This window comes from Centruroides vittatus, unplaced genomic scaffold (assembly GCF_030686945.1).
Source record: "Centruroides vittatus isolate TY-2023 unplaced genomic scaffold, ASM3068694v2 scaffold_861, whole genome shotgun sequence".
Lineage (NCBI taxonomy): Eukaryota > Metazoa > Arthropoda > Arachnida > Scorpiones > Buthidae > Centruroides > Centruroides vittatus.
The window spans coordinates 4269105-4291623 of record NW_027122718.1 but is presented as its reverse complement, the minus strand read 5'-3'; the positions used below and the strand labels follow the sequence as shown (position 1 = coordinate 4291623).

The window sequence follows — 22519 nt, the reverse complement described above, 5'->3', positions numbered from 1 at the left end:
CAGATTAAAAATTATTTAAGTTTAAATTAGTTAAATAGTAAATTAACTATATCTGATAAATGTTTTGGTTCATTTATATTCATTCAGCTGATTGAATTCTAGTGCAATGCAAAAAGCATGGGTTCATTTCCCGATACATAAAATTTATTTTTTCTAAATAAACAAAATCTTATTCATAAAAAGTCAATTTACTTTTATAAAAATTAAGCAAAATAGAACTATTTTTTTAATGTCAAAATTATAGTAGGAATTAACCCATCTGATTCTCCAATTTGTCCTCTGACCTCCCATGAATTTACTATTTGTTTATTTATCAAACATTTTCATTACAGTTGAAAGGCCTTTGGATGCACTTGATGCAAATGTGCATAATAGACAGCTTCTCACACACTGTCTTTCAGAATTAAAATATTTTTATTAGCAAAACATTTATTAAATTTATTATTATTTATTAACATCTTGAACTAAACTTAAGCCAAAACTTCTAGATTCTCAGGCAATAATAAAGGAAAATTTTAATTAGGCATAAAGACAGGCAATAAAGTCATATTCTTGTGTAAATATTAATAATTAGAAATTGGTGTTAAATTTAATTAAGTTGCTTAGAAAATTCTGAAATAAAGGACCAACTAGAAGCAGAGATTAAACCCATTCTTAATTGGTAGTCTAAAAAATAGTCAGAAAAAAAATCTGGTAATTCAGACTGAAGATTTGCTAACAATTTGAGTTTTGTATATTATATTATATATGTACAGTACAGGTATATTTTGGAAACTTCTATGGTGAAACTATTTTTATGTAATGTCATTACCATCCGACAAAATTTTCTGTGTTATTATCTCTGTAAACATCTACAAGTATCATTGATTACACATGTCATTAGCTAACCATAAGGAAATTTTATTCAATTAAAACATTTTCAATACAGTTCTTTAGATAATGTCAGATATTTAAACTAGCATGTAATATAAAAATATATTACCTGTAAGAGGAGTTGGAGAACTCACTGGTGTTGCAGGAGTTGAAGGGAAGCTGCTAACTGGAGGCTCTGTGGGATAAATCTGCAAACAATATTAAATTATATATTTTCATTCAATATAATTTAATGTTAAATAACTGGAATTTAAAAATTAAAATTCATTTTAAATATAACTATAATAAAATGTTATTATATCTTTAATTATTCATCATACACACTGTATTCCATAATTTAATCAAATTTTTAATTAAAATATTGCTGCAATCATTTTTTTTAATAAGTACATAATTTGCATTTTTAGTACATAATCAAAAACTTCAAAAAAAATTGTAACATTACATTAGTAGGAATATAATATTTTCAAGTATGTAACTACTGTTTACTCATTCAATGTTAGCTCGAAAAGTTACTTCAAATTTTATAATTTATTTCTTTCTTAATTAATTACTATTTGCTTTTATAGTATTATTATTGTATGACAAACATTACTACTTCACTTGCTAAATGAAACATTACAAGTTTCACTTGACAATAATGTTATCATTGTTGGGAATGGTAGCATGGATAATTACTGAAAAGCAAAGCTTTTATTTCTTATTACATTGTTTAGTCTATTTTTGGAATTGTACAAGGGGTGATCAGTTAACGAACTTAATTCGTTCCAAGACCATGTTCACTACACAAATTGTTCTTTAACTGATTATCGATTTATCATAGATTTCGGGAATTTGATTAATTCATTCTAGAGATCCCCAAAAGTAAATAAGTGATTATATACTTTCTTATTAGATTTATTTATTTGTATAATAATATATACATACACAGTCTTGCATTTTTATCAGGCACATTTTTTCCCATTTGTGGGGCTTTAAAGAATCTGTTCAATGTTTACTACTTTTCTCTCTTCTTCAGGATTTTTTGAAAGTGATTAATAACATTGCTGTTGTAGAGATCCCCAAGTCTATTATCCTAAACTTGGTTTGGATGCCATTCTAAGATCATTGTTCTGATATCCTTCTTCTTCAAAAGATCTTTAATAGCAGATGTCGGCATTGGTCCTCTTTCATCTTCCTCTTTTTCAGAAGAAAACACATCTCACTGAGATTCTTGGTGTTCTTTATTCAAGAGTTCTTAGAGTTCTGTTTCAAATCAGTTTCAGGTTCCACTAAGAGTTCCTCAATGTCATCTTCATTCACCTCCTATTTGAGATCTCTAGCAGTTTTCACAATTTCAGGGACATCATCTCCATCTTGCTGAATGCAGGAGAGACATGGCTTTTGCCAATCAGAATTCAACTGCTGTTGAATGACTTCTGACCACACCTTTTGAATGAGCCGGATAGTTTCAAGAATATCAAATTTTTCTTTCCAAAACGTTTTTAATGTCATTGTTGAGAAGAACTGGCATGCTTCAAAACACCTTGAATTCTTATTTCCTCATGTGACGAATGTGGACTTTGTTTCTTCAGTTCTCCAAAAATTTCTCTACTTTTCTCTTGAATGATAGTCATACTAATTATATTTCTTTTCATTTCCTTTTATTTTATCCAAATTAAAAGCAATCTCTCCACTTTTTCATGGATGGCATATCTTTGTTTCTCTCATGTGATTTTCGTTACTCCTTTAGTTGCTTGAGTCTTCTTGATTATATCTTTCTTAGCTAAGATTGTGGCCTGTTCAAGCCATACTGCCTAGCAACATCAGACATCTGCCCGCTCTCTACCTTGGCTATTATCTCTTGCTTGGTTTCTATGGTGAGCACAGTTCTTTATACCACCACTCTTTTTAGGCTTCATAATCTTATCAGTTTCTTTTTTAAATAAAAAGTTCAGAAAAGCATTTTACAAAAATTCATAGAACAAAAATCAACTAGCACACAAAAGCATTATTTAAATGTGAGGTCCAGACAGAATTCAAAATTTGGTGTTAAAACATTAATGAATATTTGATGGGACAGTTAAACTCTCACCTTTCAAAAATAAAAACCAATGCAAAGCTTAACAAGTGCCCTACAGTCTTGTGAAAACTATAAAAAATTATTTCTGTCAGAAAGGTAAACAAAATGCTGGAATTACAAGTGGGAGTTTGCATTATTGCATTATTCAACTTTAATATTTATTACATAGATATGACAGGTCTATTTGGAAAAATTTTCTGACAGAATTGTTGTAAACATTTTTATTTACTGTTTGTGTCTATGACATATCAAAAGAGTTCGGAGGAATATCCGATCAGTATTGGGTTGAGCGTCAATGTTGACGTCTCCTGCACTCTGAAAGGTTTTGAATTGTCATCTGGAGACAAGGAAAGACCAATTGGTATTCATTATTTTATGTCACTTCTTGTGTTTGTTCTGTGAGGTCTTCTTTATCCAAACATAAAAATCTTTCTTGAAAGTGTTCATTGTCCAATTTGTTCGCAGTCTGAATGGGTCGTTAACCAATCACCCACTGTATATTGAAATTATACTTTATAAATAATACGTATCAACTTCCTTGTAATTATTGACTCCATCTTTCATAATAAAAATAATTCCTTCAAATAAAAGTAAAGATATACAGTTTAATAGGCCAAAACATTTTATTACAATTAAATTTTATTTCTTTATTTTTTAATAATTTTATATAATAATTTTTTAAATAATTTTAAAATATTTCATATCTCATCATCAGATAAGATAAACACTAAACACTAAAACACTAAAAGATAAACAGATTTCAACATCAGATGCTGGAATCTGTTTACAGTTCAATGTTTGTTCTGATAATGAAATTTGAAATATTCAAAAAACATTTAATTGAAATGAAATGTGATTTGACACTATAAACATTACTTTGTTTCAAAATTTTTAAGTATGTATCAAACACTTCACAAGCTTAAAATTAATCAAGCACAAATTAAACACATCTGATTAAATTATTCTGAAATATTCTGTATTATTAAATTTATGTAAGTTCAATAAACTAATCACAAAATAAAATGAGAGCTCAGAAAGTCATTATTTATGTATACTGTAATGTTTGAGGAATAAAATAGTTATAAATAACTACACAATAAATACTATACAAAACTATAAATTTTTTAAAAGTTACTTATAGTGTTACAATATAACTATATAAAAGTAAAATATTTTTATCTAGATACCCTTTGTACCATAGCTTTTCAATCTCTAATAATAAAAAAGGATATCCAAGAAAAAAAGTTAATCTAGTCTGTAAAAATTAAACAAGAATAAAAACATGACAGTTATAAGCAATAATGCACATAAGTGCTACTATTTCTTTATGTACTTAGCATGACTAGTTAAAACATTTATCATCTCTGGAAGTTAGCATGTCACAGTTTGAAGGATTCTTCTAGAGACCTAATCCACACATTATCATCATTGCTCATTTACTGAATAGCCAAAAATCTTTTCAAGTAAAGAAAAGTTTCAAAATCTGAAAGAACAGATCTGAACTATAGGATGGATGCTCAAAAATGGCTTTAAAAAATACAATATTGCTTTTGCTTCTTTAAGCATTATGATCATTGAATCTAACATTTATTTACAAGCAACAAATAATACAATTTAAAATCATGTTAATTTATGTAATTGTTCAATATTTTTAATTTTAAAAATTGTAACTATATAAATCATTCATTTTCTCATTTTGCTACAGTTTAATTGATTTTAATTTTCATTACAATTTATCATTTCCGTTACATTGTTCATATCTGATAACATAATAAAAATAACAGTGTATTTCTGTTTTGTTAAACTCTTTTAAAAAGTAGTCACAATAATTCCTTCACTACAACTCTCTCCATTAGACCTCTGTCTTTCCCTTCCCCATTTCATTCAGACATAAATGAATCATTTCATATTCATGATTTCCATACTATAAAAAAATCTTTTTTAAACAAGTTATATTAATTAATACATGAAACTATGTACAAAACATTTTGAAATTTACAAAACATTAATACATTTTTACAAAATTATTGGTTTTTCAAAGTATTTTGTACATTAATGTAATTTATGTTTCTAAAAAGTTGTCTTTTTTTTCTCCCTACTCACATTTTGGTTGTAACTTAGTTAAAGAGATATACAGGTCATATTGAAAGTAGTTCTTAATAAACTTTTATTTTGTTTAACTGTCTTAAAATATTCTTAGTTTTGATGATGATAAGCCATTTTTATAATTAATTTCTATTAGTCTCATTTATTAATTCACTACAAATAAAATATTTGTATCTGATAAAAATAATATACCCATATTTATATTAAATTAACAGTTATTGATCCTGTACTTAAAATAACTTACAGATGCTAATGCTTTTCCCAGAGTATCCCCTGTCTGAGAAGTTGGTTGGGAGGACAAGGAACTGGGAGAGGTGTTGCTCTGGCCATACAAAGGGGAGGCTGATGAATGGGGCATGTTGTGTGTGTTGCTGGACGGACCCCGAAATGTGGACATGGGTGGAAGACTGGAGGACATCATGGAGGGGTCATGGTTTGGAGGGTATACCTGAAATGTATGTGTTTTCAAATGACTTTCAAAAAAGATATAATCATGCAAACTTATTATGGATAGAATGAACATAATATGAAAAACACTAATTTTAAAAATAAATTTAATGCAGATAAATAATAGACATACAAAAAAAAATCATATTAGTTGATAATATATGTTATCAGTAATAAAAAATAATTATTTAAAAAATATCATTAAAATAAATTAATATTGAAATTGTAAATAAATTAATTTAAACAGTCTTCAAAAAAAAAAAAAAAAACTAAACACTAAAAGATTTTGGAAAAAGTAAAAAAGTTTCATTAAAAAAAATAAGATTTCATAATTTAAAACAAAAAATTAGTTTACAGTATTACATATATACAAGATTTTGCAAGATAATGTAACCAGCTGCTTCTCATATAATTTTTGAGTTATAAAATTTTTTTGAAAACATCATTTAAGAGCTACAGACTTAAAATATGATAGCAAATAATATAAGGATCATGATGTTACAATTTCTGATTTATATTTGTCTAGTTGATTTTTTGCCCTCTCAAACTGGTAATTTGACATCATTTGCTAAGTACAAAAATAAATTTGTTTGTTCTTATTCTCACAAAATGATATTCTCAGCTGAGTTAACATCCAGAAACATATTGCATTATTCAACTTTAATATCTATTACATAGATATGACAGGTCTATTCGGAAAAATCTTCTGACAGAATTGTTGTAAACATTTTTATTTACTGTTTGTGTCTATGACATATCAAAAAAATTTGCCATAGTCATTTTCCTTCCAATTACATTTTCAAATACATTATCATTAAAATAATCTAGAGATTATTATTTTATCATTATTAATGTAGACAATTGTAGAAAATTAATTTAAAGAAATAATGCTTAATAGCATGTCAGACATGCTATTAAGCATCCCAAGCATATATTTTTGTACAGTCTTCACAGCGAGTATCAAACAATTATAATGAATTACGTTTTTGATTTAATTGCATTATAATGAAATTTTTAATAAAACTGATTGTTATCCTAAAATTAAAGCCAAAGAAATTCTTATATTCCAAGAAAAAACTTAAATATTTCTTGTTAAACACAAAACTAATATTACATTTAGGTTATTTTTTATCATCATATTCTGGAAGCTTTCAATTAATAAAGTCTTCAAAAAGTTTTACAATACAAAAATTTTCTGAGAAATACATTTGCTAAATTATCTTGTAATACCCTGAATATATTTCATAATGGCATGCTAATTTTAAATAATAATCAAAAAAAATTTAACATGATTAGGAATGTAATCTGTAGTGTTATTCAGATGATGTGAAAATTTATTTAGTATTGATGTGTAGTGAATTAAAAAAAAATTTTTAAACAATAACATATTTTCTTCAAAATCAATTGTATTTTTTTCTGAAGAAATAAATGCCCTCATTTTAATAGTTCTTTTCTCTGATATTGAGGGTATTAACATATATTCATATACATGAATTTCACATGGTTACTAGGGAGCTGCCCCAACCATCTTTAGCAGCCCAACCCCAGCATTTTGTATCATTTTATGATTATGTGTGTTACAATTTATAATAAGTCTATATATAAACAACAATAGTTTTGTAAATACAGTAGAGACTCGTTAATTGGAACCCCGGTAATCGGAATCGCCGGTAATCGGAACGATTTTCAGTCGGACTGTGTCGTGCTGAATCAAACGTTTTTGATACTAAATTTACTTCTAAAGTATAATTTTCATGTTTTTATATTCTTCAATATATTTATTTTGTTTGTACAAAATGCAGAAATAATTTTTAACGATATGATAGCCTCAATTATTATAAAAATTTTCATTACGCTTAAAATCGATGAAAATTCAACACGAAGCGACACGCAACAGAGAAAAATTTGAACATCGGACAGGTTAATATATTTATTCGTACATAATCGGTAATCGGAACAAATCACTAATCTGAACAACCCCAGTCTTCAATTGATTCCGATTTTCGGTTCTCTACTGTATTAATTAAACAATTGTAAGCAATAAAAGATTCAATGTATATGATTTCATATGCAAAAAGTTAAGTCACTTGCAACACTACATTAATTTTCTCTTTAACAGAGAAAAACATCAAACATACAAAAACTATGTTTACTAAGCTAATTTAATTCTTATCAGTTAGTTCATCAGGAAGATAAAATTTGATATTTTCTAATTAATTTTACTTAAATGTTTTAAAATAAAAATTTACTATTGATGATAATAATTAAATTATGTAACATTGACCAGATTAAATAATTAACTAAAAATAAATATTTCACATAAAATATTTTTTGTGTTTTATATCATGGCTCTATTATTCCACAATGCTATAATAGAAGATTCAATACTATACCTAAATAATTGCCATAACAAAACAATAGCAATATGATTGCTAAGATTTGACAAAATTTCATTTTTCCCATTAAAGATTGTTTATAACTACACCATATATTTTATTAAAATTATTAAATCAGTTGCCGATCTTTAAAAGTATCAATATTAAGTTTTAAAGTCATATGAAATTATAACTGTTTACATTTAAAGCTTAACATTAAGTATACCAGCATAATATGCCAGTATATTATATACCAACATATTATGTGATATAATACTATATACCAGTATTTTTAAAATATCAGATCTTGAGTATAGAAAATTGCTCTCTTTTCATAATATTAAGCAACAATGAGAAATTTTGCTTGACACAATGAGTCAATACAAATTACATTAATTATAAATGCCAAGTTTCAATAAATACTCTCTCTCCATTACCAAAATTATATATAGATAATTCAAGGGTTACCTGTTTAAAAGTCAATTTTAAAGCAGATGTAGGTTATTTACTAATTTTAACATGAAATTATAAACTAATCGAACAGTTTTTTCTTTGTCTAAACTTACCAAGAGTATTTTTAAACATGTAACAAAATCTTTTCTCATGAGAAACATATTCATTTGCCATCTCAATTTTACCAGAAACCAAAAACATACTTATGCCCATCTTCAGTTCTCTGCTTTTTATTTTCTGTAGATCAATTGATGCTTCAATCACCATTAGTGCACTCTCCTATTTGAACTTGCATATTGAAAGCTGAGAAGTTTCTGGTAATTCTCCTTTTCTATATAAAGGGTGGACCATTTATTGGAAAATATCTCAAAACATATACATCCTGAAAAATGTTTCAGACCAAATTTCTATGATAGCAAGGAGGACATGAGATGGACTATCATTTTCATCATAGGTGGCACTACAGTTGGAGAAAATGAAGTGGACTTCATTTTCTTAAATAGAAACCCAATTTTTTTTCTTCTATAAATTAATTCTACATAAATTAATAAACTTTTATCTAAAATATTTTTTGAGAAATGTATAAACATTCAAAGTTATAAGTTTGGTTTCTAGACTGCATGTCTCCTATGATGAAATATTTTACCTGAGAAAAATATATTTTATGCCAATCTATTTCATTATGATTTGTAAATAATGCTTCATCAGAAAACAATACTTAATGGCTTGTGAGCACTAAGATTGACTTTACTTTACCGTTAGACTTATTACACCACCACAGGACATCAAATTAGATTTAGAAAAAACACTATTTTATTTTCAGAATGCATTTTGGACGTGGAGTCCCTCATCAGCTTTTTTGCTACAAAATTAAAAGGATGTTAACAATTTTTAAAAGTACTGTAATGTTTAAAAAAAATTGTCATTATTTTGTATTTGTTGTTCTGCCCAATGACAAAAGTTTACATGATTTTGAAAGTCATTGCCATGGAGTTCTTGGCAGAACAAAATATGATAAGAATTAAATGTGTACCATTTAGGTATACAAAAAAACTGATTTTAGACATCCCAGAACCTTATACAATTTGTCTGGAACTAGTGGGAAGATTTCAAGCTACTGTAGTTAAAACACCAATTTCTGAATCTTCATTTATTATGGTATTTCTTTGAAACTTAGATTTTGGTTACACACTTCCCACTTCAGTAAATAAATTAAATTAATGATGCAATGAGAAGTCAAAACACTAGGATGATTTCTGTCAGTTAATGTACAATTACAGGTATCCATGGCATATCTATTAGTTTCCCTGTGAAAAGAAATTATGTCGTTTTCTACTACTGTAAATTGTATAATAATCAACATTATTCACAAAATTATGAATGTTTGAAAGTTCATGAGTGGTAACTCATGAGTGTTTCAAAGTTCATGAGTGTTTGAAAGTTCATGAGTGGTAACTCATGAACTTTCAAACACTCATAATTTCTGACAGTTACATCTCTCAAAAACACATTTTAAATAAAGTTTTAGTTTTTATATAGAATTATATAGAATAAAAATTGGGATTCCTATTTAAGAAAATGAAGTTGACCTCATTTTTCATTGATAGTAGTATCATCTATAACAAAACTGATAATGCAATCTTGTGTCCCCCTTGATATCAAAAATTTGATCTAAAACACTTTCTATGGGCTACATATTTCTTGGTATATTTCCTGATAACATTATAAATAAATCACTCTGTATATATAATATATATGTTACTGTGAAAGACTGAAATTAGAGAATGTCGATACATACAAAATACGTCGGTGAAAGACCAAATATTTGGTTATATTATTATACATTCAAACAATCGCCGGTGTATGTTGACAAGCACAGATAAGCTTTGGTGGAGGTCGAAATGAAAAGCCACATCTATTTGTTATACTTTTGAACACTGCTGTTTGTCAATCTTATGCAAGGTTTGTTGGTGTGTGTGATGTTAGGTTAGGTTAGGTAAGATTTCTCCCTGAGAGAAGCAGCTGCAACTAATTCGAGAAGTGGAAGGCAAGGCTATACACGCTGTAATTGCAAAAAGAAGTGTTCCACGACTAAATGCAGTTGTAAAAGCAAGGGAGTCTTGTGCAATTCAGTGTCATAACAGTTTAAGTTGTTGCAATAAATAAGATTGTATGACGTTAATCACGTAATTTATGTGTAAGTTTATTACTAGTATTATTTTTCTTTTCTGATTAAGAATATACTGTTCGTCATTAGGTTCAACAATTTATTTACATGTGCTGTTACTTAAACTTTCTCCTATTCTGACATATATCATATATTAAAAAGTTGCATTTTTGTACAAGTTTTGCATTCTTAATGTAAGAAAAATATTTCTATTCAATATTCACCATCAGTACATGCTGAATGTCGACATTTGCTGGTGTAAGTGAGAAATAATGATAAATGATATTTACAATCTCTCTACACACCAGTAAAATATAAGTATATAAATTCTTCAAACTTGTTAACCAGAGTTGATCTATTTTTAGAATTGCAAACGTTTTCGTTGCCCCCTCCTGGGCTCTTCCTCAGGCTTTATCAAATAGGCTGTTACTGTTCGAATAAACATTCGATGTGAATTTCTTTCTGAATACTATCATGTGCAACAGTTCAATAGTGGTATTGCGGATGCTCCAAAATCATCCCTTTAAACACTATTATCTAGCAAAATCTGCCATGCTACAGACAGGGCCATTTCCTCCTTATAATTAATACATGTACTATTTATTCCCAACTTAAATATCTCCATGGCTTCTAGCCATGGAGATATTTGCACATGATAGTATGCAGAAAGAAATTCATATCAAATGTTTATTCGAACAGTAATGGTCTATTCGATAAAGCCTGAGGAAGAGCCAAGGAGGGGCAATGAAAATGTTTGCAATTCTAAAAATAGATCAACTCCGATTAACAAGTTTGAAGAACTTATATACTTAAATGATATTTAGCAAATATTTCGTACATACACGAAACAACTGTGTGAATGCTGATATTCACCGGAGAATCTTGACATTTCCAGATATTGGTCTTTCACAGTAACAAATATATTATATGTGATGTGAATAATGTTTCTAATGCTTGGAAATCACTTCACTATATGAGGTATTCACTAATTCAAAGAAAACCAGTATTCTGTTAGACCAATACTATGTATTTATGTATTTCTGTTGGTTAAATTTAAATTGTTAAGTAGTTTGTTCTTTACTACATTTGATTACTTTAATTTTAATTTGGTATTCTGTTTCGTAATTACATAAATGTTAATTTTTTAAATTTTTGTAATTTTCTATTTTCATTACTACTTATGTTATTGTTTCCTAAAAGGACATTAAAAATGACTGAAAATGTTAGTATGCATTAAAATTTTGCCATTCTGTATTATACAAGTATTGAATTTTGTTCAAATACTTATCCAGCTTTATCTCTGTTGTTTATATGAAAAACCAATATTTATCATTCTAAATTAAGAAAAAATACAGAGACTATAACTTAACAAATCAGATAACTTATGAGGTTTTTTTTTGATAAGTTTACTTTTGTCTTTTCATTGCTTCACAATACTGTAACTAAAAATTTTATAAAATAAACTATTACTAGTATGGTTATGCTATACTAATGTTTTTTTCTTATAGATTATGAAAACATGAATGTTGACAAATTTCATGTGTGCTATTAAAAATATATAACCTATGTAAATATATTGAATAATAACTCATTGAAAATTTATAAAGAGATTAAATAATAATACCCTTATACTTTTCGTTTTATAAATGTGCTAATTCTAGTAATGAGCTATTCTAACCATTTAAATTTCTGTATTTTATGATTAAAGTTTCTCAAATCTCGTTTAAGTCATTATTTCATTTCTCATAATTTTGAGAAATTATCAATGTCAAACTAATAAGCACCTGCTATATTATGAAGTGTGCAATGCCATAATGTTGTAAATGCCATTTTTCTCTAAATACATTTTACTGAAAAATTGAATTCTAAATGCAATGTTTTCTGCTGCAAAAGAATATTGTGGCAATATTGGCACTGTAAGTGGCTATATTTTGAAGATATAACATTTAAAGCATCAGAGCGTAAGTCACGACTTTTGGCACTTAAAATGTTACAGCTTATATTTACATCATTTTGATATTCCAGAGAATTTGTAACCTAGTGAGTTTTTTACCATTTTATTGTAAAATTGAAATGAATTCATTCATTAGAAAAAGTGTTTTTACCTCTCCTGAAAAGTTTCTTTTTTGGATTTACAACATTATGGCATTGCATGCTTCATATAATATATATATATATATATATACATGCATACATACATGCATACATACAGTCAAACCTTGATTTTTGAACAAATCAGTACCATAGAATAGACACACAGATGGTAACTCCCCATATTTTCTATGTTAAAGAAAGTCAACAGCCCGACCAATCAGCAATAGGACTACTGATTCAGAAGTCAATGGTATCAAAATCACCTTGCATCACTGGACATCATGACACAAATCATTGATTATGTTATTATTAAAATTAAATTTCAATCCACATGCAGGCAAGATACAACTTCCATTTTTTGGTATGCACAGCAGTTGAATTTAAAATCAAATTAATTATTAAAAATTGCATTAATTGGCATTCATGTAACATAAATGGCATTCAAGAATGTGTGTTTAAAGGTGCTTAAGTCAAATTAAATAATAAAAGTTTATTACATATAATACAGTATTTTATTATATACAATATTACATTGCATTTGTAGGCATTTTTAGCATGAAATAGAGCTAACAATAGGCTTTATTTTGGGAGCAGAAACAGATTAATCCATTTTAAATTTTTATGGAAACATTTGTTTTGGTTTTAAAACAACTTTTAGAAACAAATTATGATCAAAAACCAGGGTTTGACTATATATATATATATATACACTGTTTGTATAAAACCTCAGTTTTCTATAAACAGTATATACAATTTTTAATATTTTTATATTAAAAACAATGTGTGTATATAAAATGAAATATTTTCATAATTGTTTTTAATAAATTTTATTTTCTTAAATTAAAAATCACTCTTATTTCATACATAAATAAATCAGATTAATTTATATCATTGAATTATGATTGAATTTAATAATATAAATTAATCGGATTTATTTGAAATTATCAAATGCAGTACAATGCAATAGTCTCTTAATATTAATTCTATACTTCATTTATACTTATTAATTTATATAACCACACATTTTAACAAAAATTAATCAGTGCTAAGGAAAAAGAAAACACTGTAATAGTTTAGTCTGTATTATAAAATAATACAGAATAAACAATAGTAACACAGTCAAATTCATATTATTGAATAATAAATATCTTTGAACATATATTAAAAACAACATACCATGCATACAAAATTTCCAGCAAATAATAAGTATTTGAATTAAATACAAAAACAAAATGTTTTCGATATCTTTTAGGGCCTTCATCAAGCATCAAACTTACCAAACATTAGAGATTCTATTTTTAGAACATATTTTAAAATGGTTTTCCTTTTGATGTCAACCAGTTTTTGAACTTTTAACACGCATGTGTTACATTTTTCATCTACTCTACAAATTATTATTATAAAATAAAAATTTTAAACAAATAAAATTATTATGACATGAAGATATACGCATGTAGTATCTATACTAATTTATCCATAGTATCATCATGTTGAAATTTTGTTTATCTGCTTCCCTTTAGAGGGTTATCAACCAACAACTGCCATGTGACAGATATTATCATCTCATGTTCTTTACTATCAATGCACTTTCCATCGACTGATGCATTAAAAATTTCCCAGGTCTCCATGGTTCTTAGTTTTTGAACATCAAAGACTTTCCTTATGAGTTTTACCTTATCCCATATAATTGACACCTCAAGATTGCTTGCATATTGGACAAGAGTTGTTACTAGTTTATTATTAGAAACACCTGCTGGTGTTCTTTAATTCTATATGTCCATGATCTCATAGTGGACTCCACGTACATAAGATCTCTTTCAAATCTATTGTGTTATAGGGCCAGAATATACCCCTGGGGCTCTATTCCTGTTGATCTTATCTTTGGTGCTGTATAATAAGCAGAAGATGGTTGGATTGTGCCAACAGCCAAATACATTAACAAGGCTAACGTATCTTTTTATAAGTGATTTGCAGCCTTGGATCAAAGTCCACTATAAGGCAGTTCCTGTGCTTGAGGTTGTAGCTATTCATTATTGTTGTTAGTAGGGTGGGTGTTGTTCTTAAGTTTTAATTTTTCAAGTTAATAATAAAATAAGTTTTTTACTATAACCATACTTTATTGCTATGCTATTAATGAGTTCCAATTCTATCTTACTATCTTTAGTGTTAGAGCAGTGTGTTACGACTCTACTAACTAACACTCTAAACCCAGCTAGCTTATTTATAACAGTATGGGTCATCAGAAATGGTGGGAATAAAGCATGGACAACAGGTAGGTTTGTTATACACTTGTGTTTCTGTCACAATTCTGTCATTTTTTAACATGATGTAGAGATCAAAGAAATGAACCTCGCTGGTACTAATTTGGTCTATTTTAAGCATAAGCCCAAAGGAGTTGATATTGAATCTCTGCAACAGTTTATCTACGTCTTGTTTGGACTTCCAAATGATCAAAATGTCATCAATGTAATAAGTGTAATAAAGTATCTCAGGTAAGAACACTTGCATCGCTTTGTTCTTGAACAAGCAAACAAGTTCACTTAAATCTTGACATGATGCTACCCATTGGCATACCCCATTTCTGCAGGTAAGTTTGATTATTATACCCAAAAAACAAGGTGTATCAGAGAAGATGAGTTAATTCAAGTAAGTACAGTACTGATGGTATAAATTTGCCGATGGTACTATGTTAGATAACTTGTCCCTTAGAAGAGAATACATAGAGGCCACAGAATGCAAATGTATTAACAACAATTATGTACAGAAGCTACAGAATAAGGTTATCCATCTAACTTGCACTAACCTAGCCAAGGTTTTTGGGTTGAGACACGCTACCATAGACTTCCCAGACACTCTGCAGCTCATGGTATGTTGTTTTTAATTTAGACTGTTTAATTTAGACAAAGATAAGTAGACTGTACTTTAAATCAACCACTTGAACACAATTTTATGACATAAGCATGAAGGGTTTGACTTTAACATCTTGTGCTTAAGCTATTTTATTTTTTGAGATTTCAGATTGTCTAGTCATGTATTCAATATCTACTTTTAACTGTATTATTTTCTTTTTCTATAATAAGTCTGTTTCTATTAAAACATTTCATATCAAAGAGTGAATTGGTGAGGCCAATATAGCCTTATTATATTAGATAATTTATAAAATTATTTATATATAAGAATATATCCTGATTGATACTGTTTAATAAACTAATTAGTCCAGATATAAATAAAAATAATCAAAAATTTAGAAAATAAAATGCTAAAACATTCTTACCATTGGTTCGTGTGGAAGATGAATTGATGGTTGTGACTGATGGGAAGCTATGCTATCAATCATGGAGGACGTATAAGAGTACTGCAGGCTGGAATTGGTGGACCAAGGATCTGAGGGACCATGTGGCCCATCTACATATTAAAACATTTTTATATTAAAATAAGAATATAAAATTATCGTAAAGTATAAAGAATCTATAAAATTATGTTATAAATGAAATAACTTATTAAATTATTAAAATTAAAGAAATTATTAATTTAATAAGTTATTTAATTTATACTCTGTCTCAGTCAATAAGTAATAATTTATTAACTAAGAGAGAGTGTAATCATTATCTGAAAGAATTTTTTTAACTACACCAATATCGTACGTTATCCATTATTTAATCCTTTAATTTTATTTAAACATTTAATAACTAAATATTTCATGAAAAGAAAATAAACACAACAGCCAATCAATTCATTTTCAGTATTTTCAGATAAACATATTACAAGGTAACATCCAAAAGTTCTGGGAGTGGATCTGTAAGTCCAGAATTTTTGGACAACAGTTACAATGCTGAGATACAACCTTCTTCATAAGCCCCTCACAAAAACACTTCTGAAACCCTTTCGTCACAATATCCTTCAGTTCACCAGCACTGTGTTGTTCACTTGTTTTTGCACTTGAAAACTAGCAAACCTTGAAGGTGACATACCAGGTCAGAAAACAGATGGTGTAATTAAAGCAATCTTTTGAAGTGTTTTCAGTGTGAACAGTCACTGATTGCCCACTACATTTATCATATTCAACTTCTTCCCTGCCCTCCTCCTTGAACTAGCGATGCTAATTGAAGACTTTTGACTAAGACAGTGTGTTACTGCCATAAACTTGATTTAGCATAATGGTTTCCATTGGACCTTTGCTCAAACAAACATAAAATGTAATATTAGCACATTACTCAATAAATGCCATATTTCACTAATCACCAAGCACTCCATATCTAGCTAACAATACTTGTGATCACATGACCTGTTTGAACAAAACTACTTCCCTGTGAGGTGGGGTTAATGTTTTGACATAAACCAGAATCACCATAAATGTAGTATACATATATATTTCCTGTGTGGACTCAGTCCCAGAACTTTTGGATCCTACTGCATATATATTGAAGATGTTTCAGATATGTCACTTATTACTTATATATTAGAAATTTAGAACATCATAAAACCTATTTGTTTGTATAAAAATTTAGGAAAAAATAATAAAACTTCTAATAGAAATAATTTATATACAGTCGGTGATTGGTTAACGAACAAATCGGATAACAAACACTTTCGCGAAAGATTTTTATGTTCAGACAATGAACACATGTTTGGATAATGAACACCTCACAGAACAAACACAAAAAGAAGCGACATAAAATAATGAATACTGATTGGTCTTCCCTTGTCTTCAGAGAACAAATCGAAACTTTTTGGAGTGCGGGAGACGTCAACATTGATGCTCAACCCAGTATATAATGATTGGATAGTATTCCTCTGAACTTTGAAACTCTCCCTTGTAATTCCAGCCTTTTATTTTTCTGACAGAAACAAATCTTTTATAGTATTCGCGAGACTGTTGAGCTGGCACTCATTAAGTTTTGCATTGATTTTTATTTTCAAAAGGTGAGAGTATATATCAAAGGTAGAGCGAGAGTGGGCAGAAGACGTATGATGTTGCTGGGGCAGTATGGCTTGAACAGGTCTACAGTAGGCCGCAGTTCAATCTTATTTAAGAAAGATATAGTATAATCAAGAAGACTCAAGCAGCTTAAGGAGTAATAAAAATCACATCTGAGAAATAAAGAACATTGAGGAACTCATAATGGAACCTGAAACTGATCTGACAACAGAACTCTTGAACGAAGAATACCAAGAAACTCGACAAGATATGTTTTCTTCTGAAAAAGAGAATTAATGTCAATATCTGCTATTAAATATTTTTTTGAAGAAGTGTGAGGATGTCAGAATGACGGTCTTAGAATGGCATCCAAACCAGGTTGAGGTTAATAGGCTTGGGGGATCTCTACAATTACAATGCTATTAATTACTTCTGAAAACTCCTGAAGAAGAGTGAAAAGCAATTGACATTAGACAGATTCTTTAAGCCCCACAAATGGAAAAAACATGACTAATAAAAATGCAAGACTGTGTGTATATGTATTTTTATTATTACATATAAATAAACATAGTAAGAAAGTATATACTTTTTATTCTTTGGGGTCTCCAGAATAAATTAATCAAATTCCCATAAAAACCTATGGTAAATCGATAATCAGTCAATGAACAATTTGGATAGCGAACAAAGTCTTGGAACGATTTATGTTTGTTAACCGATCACACACTGTAATCTTTGACCAATAGCAATGATAACTTTAATAGATGCAATAACCTCAGCAACTATTTTCAGTGAATTTATATTGATTTATGAAAATGAGAAATTAAAATAAACTATCAGCAAAGATAAATACAGGAAACTATGAGAAAGAAAAAATTTTTTAATAAAACTATCATTTTATGACAAGTACAGTAGAGAGTCGTTAATCGGAACACCAGAAAACAGAATCGCCGGTAATCCAAACGATTTTCAGTTGGACTGTGTCGTGCTGAATTGAACGTTTTTGATACTAAATTTACTTCTAAAGTATAATTTTCATGTTTTTATATTCTTCAATATATTTATTTTGTTTGTACAAAATAAAGAAATAATTTTTAACGATACAATAGCCTCGATTATTATTATAAAAATTTTCGTTAGGCTTAAAATCGCCGAAAATTCAACACAAAGCGACACGCAACGAAGAAAAATTCAACACGAAGCGACACGCAACGGAGAAAAATTTGAACATCGGACAGGTTAGCATATTTTTTTGTACATAATCGGTAATCCGAACAAATCACTAATCTGAACAACTCCAGTCCCTAATTGATTCGGATTACGACTCTCTACTGTAAATACAATTTCCTATATTGAATTGTAATTTTGGAAGGGATCAATGATTCTCAACTAGTGTGTGAAATTTCTCATAGACGTGCCATAAAATTTCAAAACATCATTTAAAATTGCTTTTTTTTCTACTTTTTTATTATTTCCTACATTCTCTATTTTTATATTTTTCATATAAAAAGCTGCATATCTTCAATGTCATACTTCATTATATATAAAATCATATTTAATATGTTATCAAAACTTGTGCATGTGTCACTAACTCAAAAATGTTAAGAATAATTAATCTAGATCAGAGGTTTCCAACTTATTTTTATCATGGAACCCTTTTCATGTCAATAAAAAATGTTGGAACGCAGATACCAATGAATTAAAGCATGCTAGGTAGTCACTTTATACCAAAACCAAAAGTAAATCTACAATTAAATGTAATTAAAATTAAAATCAAATCAATTGAAAATTAAAACAATGTTTTTAAAAACCATTTAAAACTTGTTTTGATATTTTCAAAATTTCAAATTGTGTGTGTGTAGTGGTGACAGAACATTTTGCTTTTAATATATGTATACAGATTTAACAATTACATTTTTATTTATATATTGGGTCCTATTTAAGGTTATGATTTTTTAAAATTATTTTATAGCTTTAGTTTATGTTTTACTGTTTTTATGGTTTCCATTACCTTGTCAAACATTATATTATGAATTCAGTTTGTTCCATTACTGATAAATCTGTCCACACTGTTTATAAATAACTTTAGCATGTGTATAGTCTTGAGTCCTCATATTGTCATACGACAACTCAATCCGAGACTAGAACAATTACACCTCAAATCCCAAATCTGCATTGTCAAATTCATATCTCACTAGACTCAACGGAGTTTATTGTGGAACCCCGAGTTTTTATTGGCAGAATCCTAGAGTTCCACAGCACACAAGTTGGGAACCTCTGGTCTAGATGAAATCCAATATAGCAAGGCTTCTTAAACTATAAGTCGCGACTCCATTTGGGGTCGCTTAGCAAAATCTTGGGGCCACGAGATTTTAATGCAAAATATTGAAAATAATTTGTGAGAGTTTGAAAATGTTCTTCTGCCATTCAACACCACATATTTATGTGAAATTACTTTTTCAGCTTTGCCCAATACTCACTTTTATTTATGTTATTGCAAAAAAATGCAGGTTTTGATTAAAAATAGGGTATATAATTTTTGTAACTATAATAAATACAATTTTACAACTTTTTGTGCAATTTTTAATTTTATATTTTTGTATGTTTTTAAACAGATTCAAAAACTATATTTTTTCATATGTATATATATTGTTACCTAATCAATAAATCATCACAAAATATTTATATATTTTTATTTTATATTTTTTCGGTCGCAAAAAAAAATCACAATCATAAATGGGATTGTGAATAATAAAAAAAAGTTTAAGAAGCCCTGCAATATAGATTTATCACATCAGAGAACCTATATCAGTAGAAATTTGTAAAATGCATTTTTTTTTTTATAATGAGATGCTATCTGTCATTTTTTAATGGATGTTTGTTTTACACTTACATTATATTTTACAGCATTGGTACTCTTCTTATCTAATTATCCTTATTTCATCAATTTTCACTTTCTTTGTATTGCTTGTGTTGTTATTGATAGAAGTCAGATCATTGTTTGGTTATGAAATAATGCTGGTGTAGGGATGCATGCAGTGGTGATATTCAGCGGGTTCGCACAGGTTCGGCCGAACCCGTTGTTAAAATTTTCAGTTTTCCAAACCTTGTTAAACACACGGAACATTTCAGTGGTTTTGTTTTTGTTCTTTTTTTTTAATATATTAAAATATTCGTATTATACTCTGTAATACTACTAAACTAGAGCCTTATACCCCGTTCGCACCGAGCATTTCAATCTAGATTGTGAGCAAGGTCAGGGACTATGTCTTGGTGCGATCTCTCTCGACTGAAACAAGGTTTAATCGCGATCAATTCAAGAGAGTTCTTGAAACTAGATCCAGTCATAAGAGAGATCCAGTTATAAGAGAGATTCCACAATCTCACGCACGCGAGATAATACAAGATGGCTGTGGAACACATGTCAGGCTATGGACAGCGAAATAAAAAGGATATTGTATTTCGAGAAATGATGACATCTGTTTATTATCAGCAATGCCATTCGGGGTGGAAAAAAAAAGTCGACAGCACTAATATACTATTGTTACCTGGTCTTCGCCCAGGGCTCGTTACGTTCCAAATATGCCACTGATTATTAGATATATCGCAAGAAAACGTATTGTATTTATTTCTAGCCAAAACTTCCATTTCGTTTGTCAGTGATTGTCGGGGAAAAATTTTCTGCTAGCGAACCCTTTGTTAACTATCTCAAATATCACCACTGGCTGCATGCATAAAATTTAACAAATGGAACAGTTATCAAATTTCTTCAATGTTGCTATTTGCTGGCATTGGTAATGAACGAGTTATTTTGTAGCATAAAAGTAAAAAGTAAAACTGGTAAGTTTGATATCATTAATAAATGCAGTTAGCTTAAATTGATAGTACTCTCATTATTGCTATTTAAAGAAAGTGGCTTTCAAGCTAACACCATCCAATTACAAGAATGGTTTATAAGTTTTGTTTAAGTTTGTTTGACTTTCTTCTCTAACATGTTAGAGAAGAAAGTCACATAACAAAGCTTTAAAAATTTGGAAATAGGAATATTAATGGATCGCAGAAATAATGAATAAATAAATCACGAAATAAACAAATTTTTTCTCATTTCAAATATTTATTTATTTGAAATGAGAAAAAATATCTTGATTGAAAATCATTTGAATTTATTTCATAACAATTAAAATCATTACCTTTTACTTCGTACGTACATAATTTTTACATAAAATTAATTGTAATTATAAAAATTAGCTTTATTGGTCTCTCTTCCTCTCTCTTTAATTTTACCATAATTGGGCTAGTTTGAAAAAATTGTAGACCTATAATTCCCACTATCATCCATCTGTCCGTCTTTCCTTAATCTCGAGAATAGAGTTAGATAGACAAAATACGAGACCAGATATGGAAACCTTAGGGGCAGGAGGTCCCAATTAACTATATAAAAACTTCTAATGCAAATTTGAAGTCACATTATTTCAATTCAAAAATTTCCCCTGAAAACAGTTAGATAGATGACCGGCATGACTCTATTCTAACAGAAAAAGTATGGTGTGTACAGGGGTAAGACTGCTAATTTGAAGGTGGAAAGCATATATTTTTAGATTAATATGATTAAAAATTGCAACCTGGAATTGTGACAATATCACAATAAAATAATTGCTCTATATAATAATAAGTTATTTTTTAGTTAATTACACTTTCTCTAGCTTAGCAAGCATATGGCCTTGAATTCTACTTAGTGATTATGGGATTTTGTAATTATTATCTAAGTATTTTGTGTTACTATTAGATTAATTTTATTATAAATCTAAACATTTTTGTTCAAGAGAACTTGATTATTCTAGCAGATAGTTTAGTGAGACAAAAGAAATTTCTCATGTTTAATATGCACAGAGGACAAACCAAGAATTTTTACTATCTGTAAATTCCACCATATTGTCTGCAATCTCTGTCACCATCTCAAAGCATACACAAAACTTACCAATGCCTTTCCTTACCATGTGTAACATCACGTGATCAATAAAATTGTT

General features: G+C 28.6%; 1 protein-coding gene across 4 annotated transcripts in view; it reads right to left on the bottom strand.

Moving 5' to 3' along the window:
- The window catches only part of da (daughterless), a 189331-nt gene that overhangs the window by 84522 nt on the left and 82290 nt on the right, over nucleotides 1–22519 (bottom strand). For 3 of the 4 annotated variants that reach the window (XM_067288398.1, XM_067288399.1, XM_067288400.1), the window contains 3 exons: nucleotides 15852–15982; nucleotides 5286–5489; nucleotides 983–1061 (listed from right to left, as the gene is read on the bottom strand). In XM_067288398.1, coding sequence (XP_067144499.1) covers nucleotides 983–1061; nucleotides 5286–5489; nucleotides 15852–15982 — 414 coding nt within the window. The remainder of the gene's footprint in view (nucleotides 1–982; nucleotides 1062–5285; nucleotides 5490–15851; nucleotides 15983–22519) is intronic. The other variant, XM_067288401.1, reaches the window with a different exon arrangement.